General features: G+C 37.4%; 2 protein-coding genes and 3 pseudogenes across 2 annotated transcripts; 1 reads left to right on the top strand and 4 right to left on the bottom strand.

The window, feature by feature from the left end:
- Positions 1-1,251: 1,251 nt before the first annotated feature.
- LOC116125487 lies at positions 1,252-3,441 on the bottom strand (annotated as a pseudogene).
- A 1,151-nt stretch (positions 3,442-4,592) lies between these two features.
- On the bottom strand, positions 4,593-6,813 carry LOC116125486 (putative pentatricopeptide repeat-containing protein At3g18840). The gene is given in 2 exon segments (XM_031411199.1): positions 4,593-4,933; positions 4,935-6,813. Coding segments are annotated over 2 exon segments (1,986 nt in total). The 5' UTR covers positions 6,723-6,813; the 3' UTR covers positions 4,593-4,735.
- Positions 6,814-11,208: 4,395 nt separating this feature from the next.
- Positions 11,209-13,419, bottom strand: LOC116125493 (annotated as a pseudogene).
- A 2,588-nt stretch (positions 13,420-16,007) lies between these two features.
- LOC116125457 (uncharacterized mitochondrial protein AtMg00820-like) lies at positions 16,008-16,349 on the top strand. The gene has a single exon (XM_031411171.1). The coding sequence runs from the start codon at positions 16,008-16,010 to the stop codon at positions 16,347-16,349; it is 342 nt and encodes a 113-aa protein (XP_031267031.1).
- A 1,475-nt stretch (positions 16,350-17,824) lies between these two features.
- LOC116125494 lies at positions 17,825-20,267 on the bottom strand (annotated as a pseudogene).
- Positions 20,268-21,025: the final 758 nt, after the last annotated feature.

The raw sequence follows: 21,025 nt of genomic DNA, 5'->3' as shown, positions 1-21,025 counted from the left end.
AAGCCTCACAACCGAAGCAGGAAGTGCAGGAATATGCATGGCAAAAAACTGAGAGCCTCCTTTTAGGTGCATAGCATCAGAATACCAACTTGAAGGAGAGCCTGAATTTACAATATCATATAACTTTCTACTGAATCCATATTGATGGTTCTCTCCACACCGATCTTCATGGAGTTCAGTCCTCCTTTAGAGCATAACATACCCACCCATTTATTCCAACTAACCAAACATTTTTTCTTAAGATTCTCTAATTTTCAAGGTAATATAAGATTTCAATAATCCAACATTCCTTGAAATAACGCATTCATAGAGAGCGTTTAGTTCAAGGAATGTTAGATTATTGGGAATGTTGGATTGCTGAAAAGATAGATTATCTTGAAATTACTGGAAATCTTTAGGAAATGTGTTTGGTTAGTGATTGGTATGTTATATTATGTTTGGTTTATGGGGAATAAATTGGTAGGTATGTTATTTAAACATAAATTGTCCCCTTTTAAATACTATATAATATTATTTATTATTATTTTGAATAATCTCTTTTAACCCCCATATTTCAGATTTAACTAAAACACCCCGCTTTATAAACTTTAATTTATGACGAAATCACCCTCACCCCCTGCAGCCACTGCAAACTGCCGCAAAAAGTCTCCGAAAGTCCCTGTGAGTATCTCACCGTGACCAAGAGGCTTCGATATGCCGTTTCTGGCCATTTGATGGTCGAAAACGGCCATATCAGGCTAGATCTGGCCGTTAACGGCCAGATCTGGCCATTATCTGCCAGATCTGGGCGAGACGGCTAAATCTATTCCGACCATATCGAAGCCTCTCGGAGCCTCCCACCGAATCTCGTTCTTTTTTAGGACTCCGACAACTTTCCGACGGCGGTCCGTGGTGGTTGGCTTGCTGTCGATGGTGGTGGTTGGGTGGCAGCTGGTGGTCTGTAAATTGTTTTAAATATTAAGGCATTATTGTCAAAAAATTTAATTAAACAAGGGTAAAATTGAAATAGGATACTAATGTAAATTTATTTTAAAATAGGGGCACTATTGTCAAAAATTTTATTAATAAGGGATAAAATTATTACAAAAAAAGATAACCCTAATAATCTTAGAATACCTAAGAAAATGGAGATAATCAGATTACCTCCAAAATTACCAATAGTAACCACTATTGGTATTTGAAGATTACCGGTATCTTATATTATTTGATAACCAAACATGATAATCAAGTAATATAAGATGACTTAACCACAGTAATCCTACATAGCCCCCAACCAAACACCCCCATAGTGTTATTCAGCTAGTAATATCATGTCAATAATGTAGAATTGCAGAGAACAGGGTCAAAAGCTCAAGTGAATAAAATTATTATCAAGCACAATTCTATCGCTTCTGTTTTGGAGTGGGATCTATCACAAGAGGTAAACATATGAACTCCATTTTCCACAAACATCCAGCTGCAACCAGGAAATTTCTTCACCTTCCCTCTCATTTGCTTCCTTACCCTCCCCATATCAGCTCAGTTTCCCTCTGCTGCATAGACATTAGCCAACTGCACATAAACGAGCCCCATCACCTCCTTCACTCCTGAGAATTTTCTCCTCTACCTCTCTAGCAAGTTTTGCATTCTTACTTAGCCTACACGCATTCAAAATTACCCCCGAGATTACTGGATCCTGTTCTATGGGAATCCTTTTCATGAACCCCATGGCCTTCTCCAGCTGATTTGCCCTTCCATACAGATCAATCATACATGCATAATGGTCTATCTCGGGCAAAATGTTGTAATCTACTGTCATGGAATTAAAATACTTTTCACCCAATTCTACCAAACCACAGTGACGACAAGCCGATAGGATTGCAAGAAATGTAACCATATTAGGTTTGATTCTGTTTCCTAACATTTCCTCAAACAACTGAATAGCTTTGATTTCATGCCCATGGTGAGCATAACCAGATATCATTACATTGTACAGGATTGTGTCACGTTCAGCAACACTTTGGAAAACTGTTTCTGCATATGTCAGATTCCCACATTTGGAATACATGTCAACTACCGTGCTAATCAATTTCTCATCCATCTCAAGACCCATTCTCAACATATAAGCATGTATCTCCATTCCAGGATTCAGGGCAGCTTGTAGCGCACAGGCGCCAAGCACACTGAAAAGAATCGGAGGTTCGAAAACCATTGCTCCCTTAGCCATAAAATCACTAAAAAGTGCAAATACAGGCTCGGATTGCCTTGCTTTGACATACCCAGAAAACAAAGCTGTCCAAACAACCACATTCTTCTCTGCTAATGAATCAAAAAACCTCCTAGCTTCCACCATGTTGCCTTGCGATGAATACCCCAGAATTAATGAAGTGATTGAAAATGGGTTCTCAACTCCACTCATCAAATGTATCAACTCAGCATACTTCATGTTTTCACACTTGCAGTACACATCAACAATGCCACTAGTAATGAATGGATTTGAAATAAATCGATTCTTCAAGGCCCAGGCATGAACTTCCTTCCCACACTTCAAACTTCTCAAACCAGAACAAGCACTCAAAACACTTGCAAATGTATGCTCATTCCATCCAACCCCATTCTCTGTCATACTAACAAACAACTTTAAACCCTCTTCCATATAACCATTCTGTACATAACCCCAAATCAAAGTATTCCAAGAAACCACATTATTCAACTCAGGTGCCGTCTGAAAGATCTTCAAAGCCATTTCCATCTCGCCTTCTCTACAACATGCTGCCACCATTGCGTTTTTGCAAACCAAATTAACCACGCCATCACTCCTATTGAAAACCCTATACGCATCCTCAAAACATGCACACTTTGAATACATATCAATAAGAGAACTCACAGCGAACCCACTAACATCCTCGCTCGTCTTCACCATAAACGTATGCAACTGTCTTCCATAACCTACATTCAATAACTTGGCACACAAGTTAAGCATTCTAGTAGCAGTAAACTCATCAATCTTTATATTTTCACACTCATTTTGCATTTCTTGAAACAAATTAAGCGCATCAGCTTCATACCCATCTGCACTCACATAACCAGATAACATTGAATTATAAGTTACCAAATCCTTGTGAGGAGCGGAGTCAAATAATGCCCGCGCTTGTTTTAAGTTCTGGGATTTTATATGGGCTGAAATCATCGTGTTCCATGAGACGACATTTCTCTCAGGCATTTCATCGAACAGTTTTTGAGATTCACATAAAAAGTTGTGTTTCGAGTAGACATGAATGAGCTGGTTTGTGGTGAAAGTGGGTAGCGTGAAACCGGCTTTAATGGCTTGTACATGGTACACTAGAGCATCTCTCAACGACCTCATATACACATATGCTTGTAGTATTAATAAAGCTTGAGCTTCAAGACCCAAATCCGAAGCCACAAAAGAGACCGTAAATTTGTACCTCAAGTTTTAACGTTCTAATCACGGTGTTAAAATAAAAAACAAACACGAGGGTTATTATATTAAACAAATTTACAATATTATAAAACACAACTAGATTTAAACTATATAAGAAAAAAATTGTATTTTTAGTGTACTGTTGAATTGATAATAGAATATAAGAGTATATAAATTATTCCGACAATATTTGAAATATATATCCCTTTTATTTCGTTTATCATTACTTTTAAATTATTCAAATATGTTAATTGAGTTTTATTATGTTATAATAAAATTAGTTTGTATAAAAAATCCTAAGATCTTTTGTTTTTGTTTGTTTTTTTTTTTTTTTTAACTAACCAATTTATGCGCATCTTGATTAATTCTTATGGGAGACTAACATAGACTCAGATAAGAAATCGAACTTGAGACTGTGCATCTATTCACATTATCCCCGATTACAAACCTCCACTGCCAACAGCAGGCCAAACACTGCAGACCGTCGTCCGAAAGTCGTTGAAGTCGCTAAAAATGACCGAGAGTCGCTGGAGGCTTCGGGAGGCTTTGATATGACCGTTTCTAGCCATATTGATGGCCGAAAACGGCCATATCAAACTAGATCTGGCCATTTCCGACAAGATCTAGTCTGATATGACTGTTTTCGACCATCAATATGGCCAGAAACAACCATATCGGAGCCTCCCGATCACAGTGGACTACTCAAGGCAATTTCTGATGGTGGTTTGCAGTGGTGGGGGTGATTTTGTTATAAATCAAAGTTTTATATAAGCAGGGGTGTTTTAGCTAAATCTGAAATATTGGGGGTTAAAAAAAATTCAAAAATTAATAATAAAAATAATATTATATTAATATTTAAAAAGAAAGCAATTTAGTAATTTAAACAAGGAAAATAATACAGTTACCGAAGAATACGTATCGAATTCATGTACCGAATGACGTAACACTATCCTAACAGTCTATTAATTATGAATTTCTTTTTTTAAGAAAACAAGATGAAGTTACATCATTCGGTGCATGAATTCGGTGTGCATTCTTCGATAACTACAGCATTACTCTTTAAATAACATACCCACTAATTTGTTCCTCCTAACCAAACATATTAATATAACATACCCACCCATTTATTAAAACTAACCAAACATTTTTTCTTAAAGATTTCCAGCAATTTTCAAGTTAATATAATATTTCAATAATGTAACATTCCGAGTAATCCAATCGCGCTCATAGTGTTATTCAGCTAGTAATATCATGTCAATAATGTAGAATTGCAGAGAACAGGGTCAAAAGCTGAAGTGAATAAAATTATTATCAAGCCCAATTCATGGAATATATCGCTTCTGTTTTGGAGTAGGATCTACCACCAGAGGTAAACATATGAACTCCATTTTCCACAAACATCCAGCTGCAACCAGGAAATTTCTTCACCTTCCCTCTCATTTGCTTCCTTACCCTCCCCATGTCAGCTCAGTTTCCCTCTGCTGCATAGACATTAGCCAACTGCACATAAACGAGCCCCATCACCACCTTCACTCCCAAGAATTTTCTCCTCTACCTCTCTAGCAAGTTTTGCATTCTTACTTAGCCTACACGCATTCAAAATTACCCCCGAGATTACTGGATCCTCTTCTATGGGAATCCTTTTCATGAACCCTAAGGCCTTCTCCAGCTGATTTGCCCTTCCATACAGATCAATCATACATGCATAATGGTCTATCTCGGGCAAAATGTTGTAATCTACTGTCATGGAATTAAAATACTTTTCACCCAGTTCTACCAAACCACAGTGACGACATGCCGATAGGATTGCAAGAAACGTAACCATATCAGGTTTGATTCCGTTTCTCAACATTTCCTCAAACAACTGAATAGCTTTGATTTCATGCCCATGGTGAGAATAACCAGATATCATTACATTGTACAGGATTGTGTCACGTTTAACAACACTTTGGAAAACTGTTTCTGCATATGTCAGATTCCCACATTGTGAATACATATCAACTACCGTGCTAATCAATTTCTTATCCATATCAAGACCCATTTTCAACATGTAAGCATGTATCTCCATTCCAGGATGCAGGGCAGCTTGTAGCGCACAGGCGCCAAGCACACTGACAAGAATCCGAGGTTCAGAAACCATTGCTTCCTTAGACAAATCACTAAAAAGTTCAAATACAGCCTCGTATTGCCTTGCTTTGACATACCCAGAAAACAAAGCTGTCACAACAACCACATTCTTCTCTGCTAATGAATCAAAAAACCTCCTAGCTTCCACCATGTTGCCTTGCGATGAATACCCCAGAATTAATTTAGTGATTGAAAATGAGTTCTCAACTCCACTCATCAAATATATCAACTCAGCATACTTCATATTTTCACATTTGTAGTACACATAAAAAATGCCACTAGTAATGAATGGATTTGAAATCAATCCATTCTTCAAGACACACGCATGAACTTCCTTCCCACACTTCAAACTTCTCAAACCAGAACAAGCTTTCAAAACACTTGCAAATGTACGCCCATTCCATCTAACTCCATCCTCTGCCATACTAACAAACAACTTTAAACCCTCTTCCATATAACCATTCTGTACATAACCCGAAATCAAAGTAGTCCAAGAAACCACATCATTCAACTCAGGCACCCTCCAAAAGATCTTCAAAGCCATTTCCATCTCACCTGCTCTACAACATGCTGCCACCATTGAGTTTTTGGTAACCAAATCAACCACTTCATAACTCCGATTGAAAACCCTATACGCGTCCTCAAAACATGCACACTTTGAATACATATCAATAAGAGAACTCACAGTAAACCCAGTAACATCAGCGCTCGTCTTCACCATAAACGTATGCAACTGTCTTCCATAACCTACATTCAACAACTTGGCACACAAATTAAGCATTCTAGTAACAGTAAACTCATCAATTTTCATATCTTCACACTCATTTTGCATTTCTCGAAACAAATTAAGCGCATCAGCTTCATACCCATCTGCACTCGCATAACCAGATAACATTGAATTATAAGTTACCAAATCCCTGTGAGGAGCGGAGTCAAATAATTCCCGCGCTTGTTTTAAGTTCTGGGTTTTTACATGGGCTGAAATCATTGCGTTCCATGAGGAGACATCTCGTTCAGGCATTTCATCGAACAGTTTTTGAGATTCATGTAAAAAGTTGTGTTTCGAGTAGACATGCATGAGCTGGTTTGTGGTGAAAGTGGGTAGCGTGAAACCGGCTTTAATGGCTTGTACATGGTACACTAGAGCATCTCTCAACGACCTCATATTCATATATGCTTGTAGTATTAATAAAGCTTTAGCTTCGAAACCCAAGTCCGCAGCCGCAAAAGAGAAGAATACACAAAGACGTGAAGTACGGTAAATTTCTATTCAAGTTTAATGTTCTAATCACTGATACTCTTTTAAGTCTATTGCCGTTTGGATGAGATTAATATTTGGTAATTGGGGTAATATTTTTAATTAAATTGAGTAGACAAAGATGTTTGATTGATTTATAAAAAATTATTCTCGAAATCTTTTATGACAAATAGTGGCATTTGGGAGGTAAGTTGCATGAAATATTATTACCTTGGGGTGCTGTTATTAAAACTTACTCAAGGTAATCCAATTTTGTGTCCCATATTGCTCCTAAATAGTTAAGCATTTTGTTCAAATTAGTTTTATATTTATTAAGATTTATAAAACACCCAATTCACTCATGCAGACTCTTTTGTCTTCACTTTTTAAAGTTTTCGGACGACATGGCCCTTGTTATTATCATTATTTACAAAAATCTCATTGTACCCAGAACTAGCCACCATCGCCAGCCACCGTCGACCGTCGTCGGAGGCTACCAAAAGTTGCTATAATGGCGTATGACCGGCCGTGCGCCGGTGAGGCTTTTTCCGACCATGGATCATCCATGGTCGAAAACGACTAGATCTATGGTTGTTTCACAGCTAGATCTGTGGCATTGTTAGTGGCCACCGACGGTGGTGGCTGATTGTCGGCAGTGGCTTGGGGTGGGTAGGGGTGCTTTTGTTAAGTTTAAAATGTTTTTGGTTGCTACGGTGTTTTTGCTAAATCTGAAAAGTAGGGGGTTAAAAGAATTATTCAAAAAATAATAATAAAAAATACTATTATATTAATATTTCAAAAAGAGGGCAATTTAGTAATCGACATAACATACCACCCATTTATCCTCCCAACCAAACATATTATTCACCAATTTATTCGAACCAATCAAACACATTTTCTAAACATTCCCAGTAATCTTTAAGATAATTTTTTATTCCATTAATATAATATCTCCCTATAATAAAATATTATATAATTCAAATGCTCTTTATATGTAATTATATTAAACAAATTTGTAGTATTATAAAAAACAAAGAGACTCATCTCCGAGTAGTCTAGATGGTTAAGACGAATTGAAGATAGTGTTGGTAGATGCACTATCTCAAGTTTGATTCCCTATATCACTATTAGCGATTTAAGTGGGGGATTGTGAGAGTAAGTTATTACACCAATATCCCTCAAAGATTAGTCGAGATGCACGTAAATTGACTCAAACAGCTTGGTTTAAAAAAAAAAAAAAAAAAAAAAGGTGATTTAAAAGATACAAGAAAACAAAAATAATTTTAGTGTATTGTTGAATTGATAATAGAATATAAGAATATAGAAACTATTCCGACAATATTTGACCGAATTTACTTTACTTTTAAATTATTCAAATATGTTATAATGAATGTGTTTCATTATGTTATAATGAAATCAGTTTGTATAAATGATGTTATAATGAAATCAGTTTGTATAAATGAGTTTGTATCAAAACTTCTACATATAATATCACCAAAATATAAATGATAACACAATATAAACATAATAACTAAGTAAGAAGACTCTACTTGTTAATCCACTCGGCTTCACATTGGAGAAGCTCATTTTTTTTATTGTATAAATGAGGTTGTATCAAAACTTCATACATATAATATCATCAAAATATAAGGCTCCGTTTGATACACTCTTCCAAATATTATTCTGGTTTTCTCAATAAAGTTAAACAGTAAAATTGGCTTATTCTCAAAATATTATTCTATATTATTCAATTTCTTATAAACCCCCTGAATTTGTTAATTTAACTAAACATCCCCAATTTTTTTTTTAGAAATTGCAAAAACACCACAACAACCCACATTTACCAGATTCCGGCCACCACTACCGGAAGCTGACTGGAATCTGGTATAATGACGCACTACCGACTGAATCTGACCGATAGTGCACCGATCTAGCCGTAGCCAGTCGTCAACAACAGCCAAGATATGGTTATCGTTGACCATCAACAACGGTCGTATCTTTGGCCGTTGTTGACAACCAAATGCGGCCAGATCTGGTCGTCAATGGCTAGATCTAGTGGTAGATCTGACATTTTTCGGCTAGATCCACCGTGGATCTGGCCGAAAAAGGCCATATCGACTCACGACCGACAAGATCCAACCAATCATGCGTTGATACGGCTCTCCGGCCACCCTCCTGCAGTGGTGGCCAGCTGTCTGTATTTAATGGGTGGATTGGGGTGTTTTTGTTAACTTTTAATATTTTATTATAGGGGTGTTTAGTAAATAAACAAACATAGGAGATATTTTTGTTAATTTTTAAATCTTACATCATAATACCTATCCAATTTAACTTTTTTTCAAAATATTATTCTAAAAAGTATCAGAATAATGAACCAAATGAACTCTAAATGATAACACAATATAAACATAATAACTAAGTAAGAAGACTCTACTAGTTAATCTATTAGGCTTCACATTAGAGAAGCTCATTTTTTTTAGGCAAATGTAAGCCATGGTCATGAATAAGAATGGAACTCAAGAGAGACAAATCAGTTTCAGAAAAGTTGAAGAAATATTGCTGTATAATTCTACGTACTTCAAGCACAAAAGGGTGTATCAATTTATGCACCGGAAGCAGATAATAAACTAGCCATGCATGTTCTACAACTCCAATCTGAAAAATGATGACCAGAAAACAAAGACACTGAGTTGGTATACTCTTCTTTGTTTCAAGGGTTGAGTTCAACCGACTTACAGTGATCCTATGGGAAAAAAACAAGGTCTCAATGCTATCCAAAAAGTTTGTACCCTCCAAATGCTATAATTAACAATATAATATATCTCTATTCATAGGCATCCCATTACCCTCTAATCTGTTTCTCTTTCAGTGAAGTTTTTACTCATGGAGCTGTTATACATTCATGTAAACTGTCAATAAACTCAAGCATACCTGCAATTGCTGTCAAACTAAATTCAGAAGGCACATTGGTCTCTGCCTCAACAGCAGCTTTGGCTGCTGCAATTCCTACTGCCACACTCTGAATAACATCTAAACCTGCACAAACAGAAGCAAGTGTCCCACCAACCAAGCAATCACCAGCTCCAGTAAGCCTCACAACCGAAGCAGGAAGGGCAGGAATATGCATGGCAAAAAACTGAGAGCCTCCTTTTAGGTGCATAGCATCAGAATACCAACTTGAAGGAGAGCCTGAATTTACAATATCATATAACTTTCTACTGAATCCATATTGATTGGTTCTCTCCACACCGATCTTCTTGGAGTTTAGTCCTCCTTTAGAGCATAACATACCCACCCATTTATTCCAACTAACCAAACATTTTTTTCTTTAATATTCTCAGTAATTTTCAAGGTAATATAAGATTTCAATAATCCAACATTCCTTGAAATAAACGCATTCGTAAGGGGCGTTTAGTTCAAGGAATGTTAGATTACTGAGAATGTTGGATTACTAGAAAGATAGATTATCTTGAAAATTACTGGAAATCTTTAGGAAAATGTGTTTGGTTAGTTGATGGGTATGTTATATTAATATGTTTGGTTATGGGGAATAAATTGGTAGGTATGTTATTTAAATCACTAAATTGTCCCCTTTTTAAATACTAATATAATATTATTTTTATTATTATTTTTGAATAGTTTCTTTTAACCTCCAATATTTCAGATTTAACTAAAACACCCCGCTTATATAAAACTTTAATTTATGACGAAATCACCCTCACCCCCTGCAGCCACCGCAAACTGCTGCCAAAAGTCTCCGAAAGTCTCTGTGAGTATCTCACCGTGACCAAGAGGCTCCGATATGGCCGTTTCTGGCCATATTGATGGTCGAAAACGGCCATATCAGGCTAGCTCTGGCCGTTAATGGCCAGATCCCTGGCCATTATCTGCCAGATCTGGGCGAGACGGCCAGATCTATTCCGACCATATCGAAGCCTCCCGGAGCCTCCCACTGAATCTCGTTCTTTTTTAGGGACTCCGAGAACTTTCCGACGGCGGTCCGTGGTGGTTGGCTCACTGTTGATGGTGATGGTTGGGTAGCAGTGGTGGTCTGTAAATTGTTTTAAATATTAAGGCATTATTGTCAAAAAATTTAATTAAACAAGGGTAAAATTGAAATAGGATACTAATGTAAATTTATTTTAAAATAGGGGCACTATTGTCAAAAATTTTATTAATAAGGGATAAAATTATTACAAAAAAAGATAACCCTAATAATCTTAGAATACCTAAGAAAATGGAGATAATCAGATTACCTCCAAAATTACCAATAGTAACCACTATTGGTATTTGAAGATTACCGGTATCTTATATTATTTGATAACCAAACATGATAATCAAGTAATATAAGATGACTTAACCACAGTAATCCTACATAGCCCCCAACCAAACACCCCCATAGTGTTATTCACCTAGTAATATCATGTCAATAATGTAGAATTGCAGAGAACAGGGTCAAAAGCTCAAGTGAATAAAATTATTATCAAGCACAATTCTATCGCTTCTGTTTTGGAGTGGGATCTATCACAAGAGGTAAACATATGAACTCCATTTTCCACAAACATCCAGCTGCAACCAGGAAATTTCTTCACCTTCCCTCTCATTTGCTTCCTTACCCTCCCCATGTCAGCTCAGTTTCCCTCTGCTGCATAGACATTAGCCAACTGCACATAAACGAGCCTCATCACCTCCTTCACTCCTGAGAATTTTCTCCTCTACCTCTCTAGCAAGTTTTGCATTCTTACTTAGCCTACACGCATTCAAAATTACCCCCGAGATTACTGGATCCTGTTCTATGGGAATCCTTTTCATGAACCCCATGGCCTTCTCCAGCTGATTTGCCCTTCCATACAGATCAATCATACATGCATAATGGTCTATCTCGGGCAAAATGTTGTAATCTACTGTCATGGAATTAAAATACTTTTCACCCAATTCTACAAAACCACAGTGACGACATGCCGATAGGATTTCAAGAAACGTAACCATATTAGGTTTGATTCTGTTTCTCAACATTTCCTCAAACAACTGAATAGCTTTGATTTCATGCCCATGGTGAGCATAACCAGATATCATTACATTGTACAGGATTGTGTCACGTTTAACAACACTTTGGAAAACTGTTTCTGCATATGTCAGATTTCCACATTGTGAATACATATCAACTACCGTGCTAATCAATTTCTTATCCATACAAAGACCCATTTTCAACATGCAAGCATGTATCTCCATTCCAGGATTCAGGGCAGCTTGTAGCGCACAGGCGCGAAGCACACTGACAAGAATCAGAGGTTCAGAAACCATTGCTTCCTTAGACAAATCACTAAAAAGTTCAAATACAGCCTCGTATTGCCTTGCTTTGACATACCCAGAAAACAAAGCTGTCCAAACAACCACATTCTTCTCTGCTAATGAATCAAAAAACCTCCTAGCTTCCACCATGTTGCCTTGCGATGAATACCCCAGAATTAATTTAATAATTGAAAATGAGTTCTCAACTCTACTCATCAAATATATCAACTCAGCATACTTCATATTTTCACATTTGTAGTACACATTAAAAATGCCACTATTAATGAATTTATTTGAAATCAATCCATTCTTCAAGACACACGCATGAACTTCCTTCCCACGCTTCAAACTTCTCAAACCAGAACAAGCTTTCAAAACACTTGCAAATGTACGCTCATTCCATCTAACTCCAGCCTCTGCCATACAAACAAACAACTTTAAACCCTCTTCCATATAACCATTCTGTACATAACCCGAAATCAAAGTAGTCCAAGAAACCACATCATTCAACTCAGGCACCCTCCAAAAGATCTTCAAAGCCATTTCCATCTCACCTGCTCTACAACATGCTGCCACCATTGAGTTTTTGGTAACCAAATCAACCACTTCATAACTCCGATTGAAAACCCTATACGCGTCCTCAAAACATGCACACTTTGAATACATATCAATAAGAGAACTCACAGTAATCCCACTAACATCAGCGCCCGTCTTCACCATAAACGTATGCAACTGTCTTCCATAACCTACATTCAACAACTTGGCACACAAATTAAGCATTCTAGCAACAGTAACCTTATCAGTTTTCATATCTTCACACTCATTTTGCATTTCTCGAAACAAATTAAGCGCATCAGCTTCATACCCTTCTGCACTCGCATAACCAGATAACATTGAATTATAAGTTACCAAATCCCTGTGAGGAGCGGAGTCAAATAATTCCCGCGCTTGTTTTAAGTTCTGGGTTTTTATATGGGCTGAAATCATTGCGTTCCATGAGAAGACATTTCGTTCAGGCATTTCATCGAACAGTTTTTGAGATTCATGTAAAAAGTTGTGTTTCGAGTAGACATGTATGAGCTGGTTTGTGGTGAAAGTGAGTAGCGTGAAACCGGCTTTAATGGCTTGTACATGGCACACTAGAGCATCTCTCAACGACCTCATATTCATATATCCTTGTAGTATTAATAAAGCTTTAGCTTCGAGACCCAAGTCCGCAGCCGCAGAAGAGAAGAATACACATAGACGTGAAGTACGGTAACTTTCTATTTCAAGTGTAATGCTCTAGTCACTGTGTTAAAATAAACAATAAATCATCTGATACTCCTTTAACGCTTCTATGACAAGGAGCCGTTTAGATAATTGTGGTAATATTTTTTAAATTGAGCAAGGAGTTATAAAAAATTGAGCCGTTTAGATAGTGGTGGTTAGTTGCCGGTAATGGCTTGAGGTCGCGGTGTTTTTGTTAAGTTTAAAATGTTTTTGGTTGTTAGGGTGTTTTTGCTAAATCTGAAAAGTAGGGGGTTTAAAAAAATAATAATAAAAAATACTATTATATTAATATTTAAAAAGAAAGGCAATTTAGTAATCTATATAATAACATATCCACCCATTTATCCTCCCAACCAAACATATTATTCACCAATTTATTTGAACCAATTAAACACATTTTTTAAACATTATCAGTAATCTTCAAGGTAATTTTTTATTTCGTTAATATAATATCTCCCTATAATAAAACATTATATGATCCAAACACTCTTTATAGGTAATTGTATTAAACAAATTTACAGTATTATAAAAAACAAAGAGATCCATATCTAAGTAGTCTAGATGGTTAAAGCAAATTGAAGATAGTGTAGATAGATGCACTATCTCAAGTTTGATTCCCCATATCACTATTAGTGATTTAAGTGAGGGACGACCGGAAGAGTGAGTTATTACACTAGTATCCCTCGAAGATTAGTTAAGGCGCACGTAAGTTAACTCAAACACCTTGGTTTAAAAAATTAAAAAAAGAAATGTGATTTAAAAGATATAAGAAAAACAAAAATATTTTTAGTGTATTGTAGAATTGATAATAGAGTATAAGAATATGGAAACTATTCCAACAATATTTGACCTAATTTACTTTACTTTTAAATTATTCAAATATGTTATAATAAAATCAGTTTATATAAATGAGTCTGTATAAGAACTTCTACATTTAATATCACCAAAATATAAATGATGACACAAAATAAACATAAATAACTAAGTAAGAAGACTCTACTAGTTAATCTATTAGGCTTCACATTGGAGAAGCTCATTTTTTATAGGCAAATGTAAGCCATGGTCATGAATAAGAATGGAACTCAAGAGAGACAAATCAGTTTCAGAAAAGTTGAAAGGGGGGAATGAAGAAATATTGCTGTATAATTCTAAACACTTAAAGCACAAAAGGGTGCATCAATTTATGCACTGGAAGCAGATAATAAACTAGCCATGCATGTCTACAACTCCAAACTGCAAAATGGCGACCAGAAAACAAAGATGAGCATCTTGGAGGGTTTTCATTCTCCTGTCAAGTCTAATAATTGGAACAAGTCATCTAGTCCCATGTTCACCATTGTTTACAGCATTGAATGATGGTAGAGAACTTTGGAACCGGCATACACCGTCCTTGCATCATCTGCACAAAAGGATTTCACAAAAATACAGTGTTATTCAGCTAGTAATATAATGTCAGTAATGTAGAATTGCAGAGAATAAAAGTATTATCAAGCGCAAATGCGCAATTCATACCATGTGAAATGTTCTGTGCCACTTTCTCTTCCATTTGGATCAAGGGTTTGCCGGAGTAATGAACACTTATATTCAACTCAGTTTTGTTCTACTCCAAATTACACATAAAATGGGGCCTCCATTACAAAAGCCACTGAGTTGGTATACTCTTCTTTGTTTCAAGGGTAGAGTTCAACCGACTTACAGTAATCCTATGGGAAAAAAACAAGGTCTCAATGCTATCCAAAAAGTTTGCACCCTCCAAATGCTATAATTAACAATATAATGTATCTCAATTCATGGGCATCCCATTATAACGGAAGCAACAAAAAATCAAGCAAATCCCTCAAATCAAGCAGAGAAAGTGGAAACAGATTCTTAACCTAAAATCAAGGGTGTAACAGCAATCAAATATTGCATTTATTTCTCTGTAACAGTTAGCGTTTACTCTAGGATTCTTACTTAGAATAGCTTTTGAAATTTTGTATTTGTTTTATGATATACGACTGTAATTGCTGTGTGTAAAAATTCTAATAGTTGAGCAGTAATACAATTTGAGAATTCTCAAACTCCATCATGGTATTGTTATCCAACACCCTCCTAAATAACAAATCACCGTTTGAGATATTATTTCATTAGCCACCAAATTATCTCAAACGCAAAAAATTCGGGTGCTTGTGTTTTCCCCTCACCAAGCTGTACAACACCAATAGGCTCCAACCCAAAGCTACCCCTTGTCTCTTCATGAGCTATTCCTCAACCTAGAATGCTTACAAATGCCTTGACCCAAAAGCCCAAAAACTCTATATGTCAAGGCACATCCTGTTCAATGAAACCCAAACCTATCCCCATCTTCATTCGGTCAAGCCACAACCCCCATTGTCTTCTCCCTCGTTTGCGACAACAGGGTCACCCATCGTTGTGCCGTCTTTGTCGGACCAACCACCAGAATTTTCGCGTCATCCTCAAGTAACTGCCCCATTTCTTCTACTTCTAATTTTTGAGAAATGCATTCTTCCTCTTCTTGCCCTAATTCATCTCAATCTCATGAAAATTTGTCTTCTCACTCACATTCACACACAACTCAAGCTAACACAAACCGAAATTGCGCATGATGACCAACAAATTGAACCTACCCTGCAAAACCCTAACCGAACCTACCCAATGACCACACGGTCAATGAACAACATTCACAAACCGAAACAGTTCAATTGCGTGACCAAACATCCTCTTCCATCAACCATTGAAGCTACTTGTGTGGGACAAGCACTTTGTGAACCTCACTGGAGACAAGCTATGTCCGAAGAACTTACTGCACTGATGCATCATGGAACATGGGAATTGGTTTCCCCACCTAAGAACGGTAATCCTGTGGGGTGTAAATGGATGTTTAGGATGAAAAGAAAATCAGATAGGTCAGTTGATCGCTCTAAAGCGAGGCTTGTTGCAAAAGGGTTTAATCAACGTGAAGGGATAGACTACAAAGAACATTTAGTCCGGCTGTAACAACTGCAACCATTAGAATTGTTTTGATAGTAGTTGTAATGAAGGGGTGGTCCTTGAGACAATTAGATGTTAATAACGCATTTCTGCATGGCTAGTTAACTGAGACAGTATACATGGTCCAACTGTCGGGGTTTAAAGATGCTACCAAACCAAATCATGTGTGCAGAAAAGGCTATTTATGGTCTAAAACAGGCCCCAAGAGCCTGGTATACAGCTCTTAAATTGGCCATAGTGGGTCTCGGATTTCAAAATTCCAAAGCCGATTCATCACTTTTCATCTACTGCCTGAACTCTGTTACATGCTATTTATTAGTATATGTGGATGATTTGGTTATAAGTGGCAATGATACAAAATTTGTGGCTGAGATTATTGCACAACTTGGAAATTGTTTTTCTTTAAAAGTCATGGGGCAGCTCAATTTTTTCTTGGGAATGGAGGTCATTCCAACAAAAATTGGAATTTTCCTATCTCAACAAAAGTATATCCGAGACCTCTTGTCTACAAACATGGCTGGTGCAAAGGATGCCTCAACCCCCCTGTCAACAAGTATAGCTTTGAAGTTGATGGATGGAACATCTTCCACAAACAACACTGAGTTTAGAAGTGTCATTGGTGCACTTCAATACCTGTCCCTCACCCGCCCGGATATCTCCTTCGCAGTATATAAACTTTCACAATTTATGCACAAACTAACAGTGACTCATTGGACAGTTGCGAAGCAATTACTTCGCTACATAAAGCAAACCATTTTTCATGGACTTTATATCAGAAAAAGATCAAGGAACTCGCAACATACTCTGATGCGGATTGGGCGAGAAAGTTTGATGATCGAACCTCCACTTCAGCATATATAAGCTTTCTTGGTGCAAACCCAATTTCTTGGAGTTCAAAGAAGCAAAGGGCAGCAGCACGATCATCCATTGAAGCCGAATACAGAGCCTTGGCAAATGCAGCTTCAGAAACCGTGTGGTTACTTTCACTATTCAAAGAACTCGGTATTCCAATGCGCAACAAACCTAAACTGCTATGTGATAATTTGGGGGCCACACACCTTAGTTTCAATCCCGCGCAACACTAAAAAATGAAACACATTTAGATTGATCTTCATTTTGTGCGGGACATGGTCCAACGTGGAAATCTCAATGTTCACCATGTGAACACAGAGGACCGGTTAGCTGACCTTCTAACAAAAGCACTTTCACGTCAAAGAACAGAAATGCTGAGAAACAAGATAGGCTTAGCTGATGGCAGCTCTATCTTGCGGGGGCGTATAATGGAAGCAACCAAAAATCAAGCAAATCCCTCAGATCAAGCAGAGAAAGTGGAAACAGATTCTTAGCCTAAAATCAAGGGTGTAATAGCAATCAAATATTGCATTTATTTCTCTGTAACATCTAGCATTTATTCTAGGATTCTTACTTAGAATAGCTTTTGAAAATTTGTATTTATTCTTTGATATACAACTGTACTTGCTGTGTGTAAAAATTCTGAAAGTTGAGTAGTAATACACTTTGAGAATTCTCAAACGTCATCACTCATTACCCTTTATTATGTTTCTCTTTCAGTGAAGTTTTTACTCATGGAGCTGAAAACAGCCATATCAGACTAGACCTGGTCATTAACAACCATATCTATTCCGGCCAGAATAGATCTGGCCATTTCCAACCAAATCTAGTATGATATGGCCAAAATAGATCTGACCATTTCTAGCCAAATCTAATATGATATGGCCGGTTTTGGCCATCAATATGGCCAAAAATGGCCATATCGAAGCCTCCCGATCACGATGGACTACTCACGGTGACTCCAAGTGGTGGTTTGCAGTGGCGACAGGCAACGGCAGGGTGGTGCGAGTGATTTTGTTATAAATTAAAGCTTTATATAAGCGGGGTAGAATTGCAGAGAACAGGGTCAAAAGCTGAAGTGAATAAAATTATTATCAAGCACAATTCATGGAATATATCGCTTCTGTTTTGGAGTAGGATCTACCACCAGAGGTAAACATATGAACTCCATTTTCCACAAACATCCAGCTGCAACCAGGAAATTTCTTCACCTTCCCTCTCATTTGCTTCCTTACCCTCCCCATGTCAGCTCAGTTTCCCTCTGCTGCATAGACATTAGCCAACTGCACATAAACGAGCCCCATCACCACCTTCACTCCCAAGAATTTTCTCCTCTACCTCTCTAGCAAGTTTTGCATTCTTACTTAGCCTACACGCATTCAAAATTACCCCCGAGATTACTGGATCCTGTTCTATGGGAATCCTTTTCATGAACCCCATGGCCTTCTCCAGCTGATTTGCCCTTCCATACAGATCAATCATACATGCATAATGGTCTATCTCGGGCAAAATGTTGTAATCTACTGTCATGGAATTAAAATACTTTTCACCCAGTTCTACCAAACCACAGTGACGACATGCCGATAGGATTGCAAGAAACGTAACCATATCAGGTTTGATTCCGTTTCTCAACATTTCCTCAAACAACTGAATAGCTTTGATTTCATGCCCATGGTGAGAATAACCAGATATCATTACATTGTACAGGATTGTGTCACGTTTAACAACACTTTGGAAAACTGTTTCTGCATATGTCAGATTCCCACATTGTGAATACATATCAACTACCGTGCTAATCAATTTCTTATCCATATCAAGACCCATTTTCAACATGTAAGCATGTATCTCCATTCCAGGATGCAGGGCAGCTTGTAGCGCACAGGCGCCAAGCACACTGACAAGAATCCGAGGTTCAGAAACCATTGCTTCCTTAGACAAATCACTAAAAAGTTCAAATACAGCCTCGTATTGCCTTGCTTTGACATACCCAGAAAACAAAGCTGTCCAAACAACCACATTCTTCTCTGCTAATGAATCAAAAAACCTCCTAGCTTCCACCATGTTGCCTTGCGATGAATACCCCAGAATTAATTTAATAATTGAAAATGAGTTCTCAACTCTACTCATCAAATATATCAACTCAGCATACTTCATATTTTCACATTTGTAGTACACATTAAAAATGCCACTATTAATGAATTTATTTGAAATCAATCCATTCTTCAAGACACACGCATGAACTTCCTTCCCACGCTTCAAACTTCTCAAACCAGAACAAGCACTCAAAACACTTGCAAATGTACGCTCATTCCATCTAACTCCAGCCTCTGCCATACAAACAAACAACTTTAAACCCTCTTCCATATAACCATTCTGTACATAACCCGAAATCAAAGTAGTCCAAGAAACCACATCATTCAACTCAGCCGCCCTCCAAAAGATCTTCAAAGCCATTTCCATCTTACCTTCTCTACAACATGCTGCCAGCATTGGGCTTTTGGTAAAAAAATCAACCACTTCAGAACTATTGAAAACCCTATACGCGTCCTCAAAACATGCACACTTTGAATACATATCAATAAGAGAATTCACAGTAATCCCACTAACATCAGCGCTCGTCTTCACCATTAACGCATGCAACTGTCTTCCATAACCTACATTCAACAACTTGGCACACAAATTAAGCATTCTAGCAACAGTAACCTTATCAGTTTTCATATCTTCACACTCATTTTGCATTTCTCGAAACAAATTAAGCGCATCAGCTTCATACCCTTCTGCACTCGCATAACCAGATAACATTGAATTGTAAGTTACCAAATCCCTGCGAGGAGCGCAGTCAAATAATTCCCGCGCTTGTTTTAAGTTCTGGGTTTTTATATGGGCTGAAATCATTGCGTTCCATGAGGAGACATTTCGTTCAGGCATTTCATCGAACAGTTTTTGAGATTCATGTAAAAAGTTGTGTTTCGAGTAGACATGAATGAGCTGGTTTGTGGTGAAAGTGAGTAGCGTGAAACCGGCTTTAATGGCTTGTACATGGCACACTAGAGCATCTCTCAACGACCTCATATTCATATATGCTTGTGGTATTAATAAAGCTTTAGCTTCGAGACCCAAGTCCGCAGCCGCAAAAGAGAAGAATACAAATAGACGTGAAGGACGGTAAATTTCTATTTCAAGTTTAATGTTCTAATCACTGTGTTAAAATAAACAATAAATCATCTGATAGTCCTTTAACGCTTCTATGACTATGAGCGGTTTAGAAAATTGTGGTAATATTTTTTAAATTGAGCGAGGAAGGTGTTTGGTTGATTTATAAGAAATTATTCTCTAAATCTTTTATGAAAAATAGTGGTATTTGGGGGGTAAGTTGTCTGGAATATTATTACCTTGGGGCGCTTATTAAAACTTACTTAAGGTAATCCAAGTTTGTGTCCCATATTGCCCCTAAATAGTTAAGTATTTGGTCCAAATTAGCATTATATTTGTTAAGATTTACAAAACACTCAATTCACTCATACAGACCCTTTTGTCTTCACTTTTTAAAGTTTTTGGACGACATTGCCCTTGTTATTATCATTATTTATAGAAATCTCATTGTACCCAGAACAAGCCACCATCGCTAGCCACCGTCGACCACTGCCAGAGGCTATCAAAAGTTACTATAATGGCGTATGGTTGGTTGTGCGCCGGTGAGACTTTTTCGTGATCTATGGTCGGAAACGGCTAGATCTATGGCTGTTTCACGGCCAAATCTGTGGCATTTTTGGTGGCCACCGACAGTGGTGGCTGGCTGCCGGTAGTGGCTTGAGGTAGGTCGCGGTGTT

The sequence above is a fragment of the Pistacia vera genome, unplaced genomic scaffold (genome assembly GCF_008641045.1).
Source record: "Pistacia vera cultivar Batoury unplaced genomic scaffold, PisVer_v2 Contig166, whole genome shotgun sequence".
NCBI classification, from domain to species: domain Eukaryota; kingdom Viridiplantae; phylum Streptophyta; class Magnoliopsida; order Sapindales; family Anacardiaceae; genus Pistacia; species Pistacia vera.
Note: the sequence above shows the minus strand (reverse complement) of the source record. Positions and strands in the feature narration are given on the sequence as shown.

What these genes read in the sequence shown, in the direction of transcription:
- LOC116125457 (XM_031411171.1), top strand. Translation starts at nt 16,008, where the DNA reads ATGACCACACGGTCAATGAACAACATTCACAAACCGAAACAGTTCAAT.